The following is a 1190-nucleotide window of genomic DNA, read 5'->3' on the forward strand; positions in this document are numbered from 1 at the left end:
CTTTTTTTTTCTCAGACTCTGAGAGCGAGAAATAAAGCCAATAAACAGACCGAAGGAGAAAGGGCACAGCAGACGACAGAGGCGAAAGACGAGGATGAGCGCGACCCATACAGCCTCTGCAGCTCTGTGGACCTCGATAAGGTGTGTGCGTGTTTTGAGACGGGGCTAATATGCGATCAAATGAAGAGTGCGTCTTTTCTGCATCTTTTTTTGAGTCAATGTGTGCTTTTGCTGAAATTATGCAGCAATCGATCAGACACTGGAAACAAAAGGTGGAGGATGACCTAACAAGTGTATTTGCTTACCCGTGACGGGGTAGGTGAACAGCCATCTGGTTATTCACCCTGCTTCATCTGTTTGCAGATTGCATGATTTCCCACACTGCCAGACACAAGCATGTACAAAACAGAAGACAAAGCAGCATTGCTGAACTCCTAAATCTAAGCCAGTGCTGAAAGTCTAGACTCAAAATGGTGCAGGTGTTTTTTATATGTTCATACTAGAAGAATTTGTCCCTGCGTGCTGAAATCTACCTTCAAGCACACACAGTCAGACATTCATTTAAACTATGCTCATGTGATGGTGCAGTTTGACACGTGTTTTTCCACTTTAACAGGCTCAGCACCACAATGACAGATTCAACCAGTCTGTCTCGCTCTCTCTGCTGCCAGGCAACGCTTTATTGAACGAGACCCATGACTCTTGACTTCACACACTTAAGTTTTGCAAGGCCGGTTTCAAACACCAGTGTTTTTGTGACACAGGGATCTGTCAGTTTAAGCCCTTCATTCTGAGGGTTTGCTTCTTCCAGTAACTTGAATCCTGATGCTCGGACACTCCCTTCACACATCTCAAACATGGGTAACTGTACCCATGTACAACACTCATGCAGTTTCTGCGCTATGCAAAATGTTGTTATTATCACCAGCACACTTGTCATGTGCTAGCCTTCCTCATTTAAAAAAAAAGAAAAAGGCCCGCTTTTTGTTTTCAAACTGGTTAAGCTGGATCGTAGCCACTTTAATGTCCTGGTTGTTCGATACTCACCTTTACTCAAGCTAAATCAGTCCGTCCACATTTGCGAGCTGCGTAACACCAGGAATCTGAAGCATGTCTTCACACTTGGCTTGGCTTTGTTCACCTGTTATTAAACACAGAAACCGGTTTCTGTATCTTTTCTTATGCAAGCA

General features: G+C 44.0%; 1 protein-coding gene across 1 annotated transcript in view; it reads left to right on the forward strand.

Annotated features, from left to right (window-relative positions):
- The window catches only part of fa2h (fatty acid 2-hydroxylase), a 34791-nt gene that overhangs the window by 27050 nt on the left and 6551 nt on the right, over positions 1 to 1190 (forward strand). The window contains exon 2 of the mRNA XM_005751519.1: positions 16 to 141. Coding sequence (XP_005751576.1) covers positions 16 to 141 — 126 coding nt within the window. The remainder of the gene's footprint in view (positions 1 to 15; positions 142 to 1190) is intronic.

The sequence above is a fragment of the Pundamilia nyererei genome, unplaced genomic scaffold (assembly GCF_000239375.1).
Source record: "Pundamilia nyererei isolate P.nyererei 1_Seehausen unplaced genomic scaffold, PunNye1.0 scaffold00314, whole genome shotgun sequence".
Taxonomy (NCBI): Eukaryota; Metazoa; Chordata; class Actinopteri; order Cichliformes; family Cichlidae; genus Pundamilia; species Pundamilia nyererei.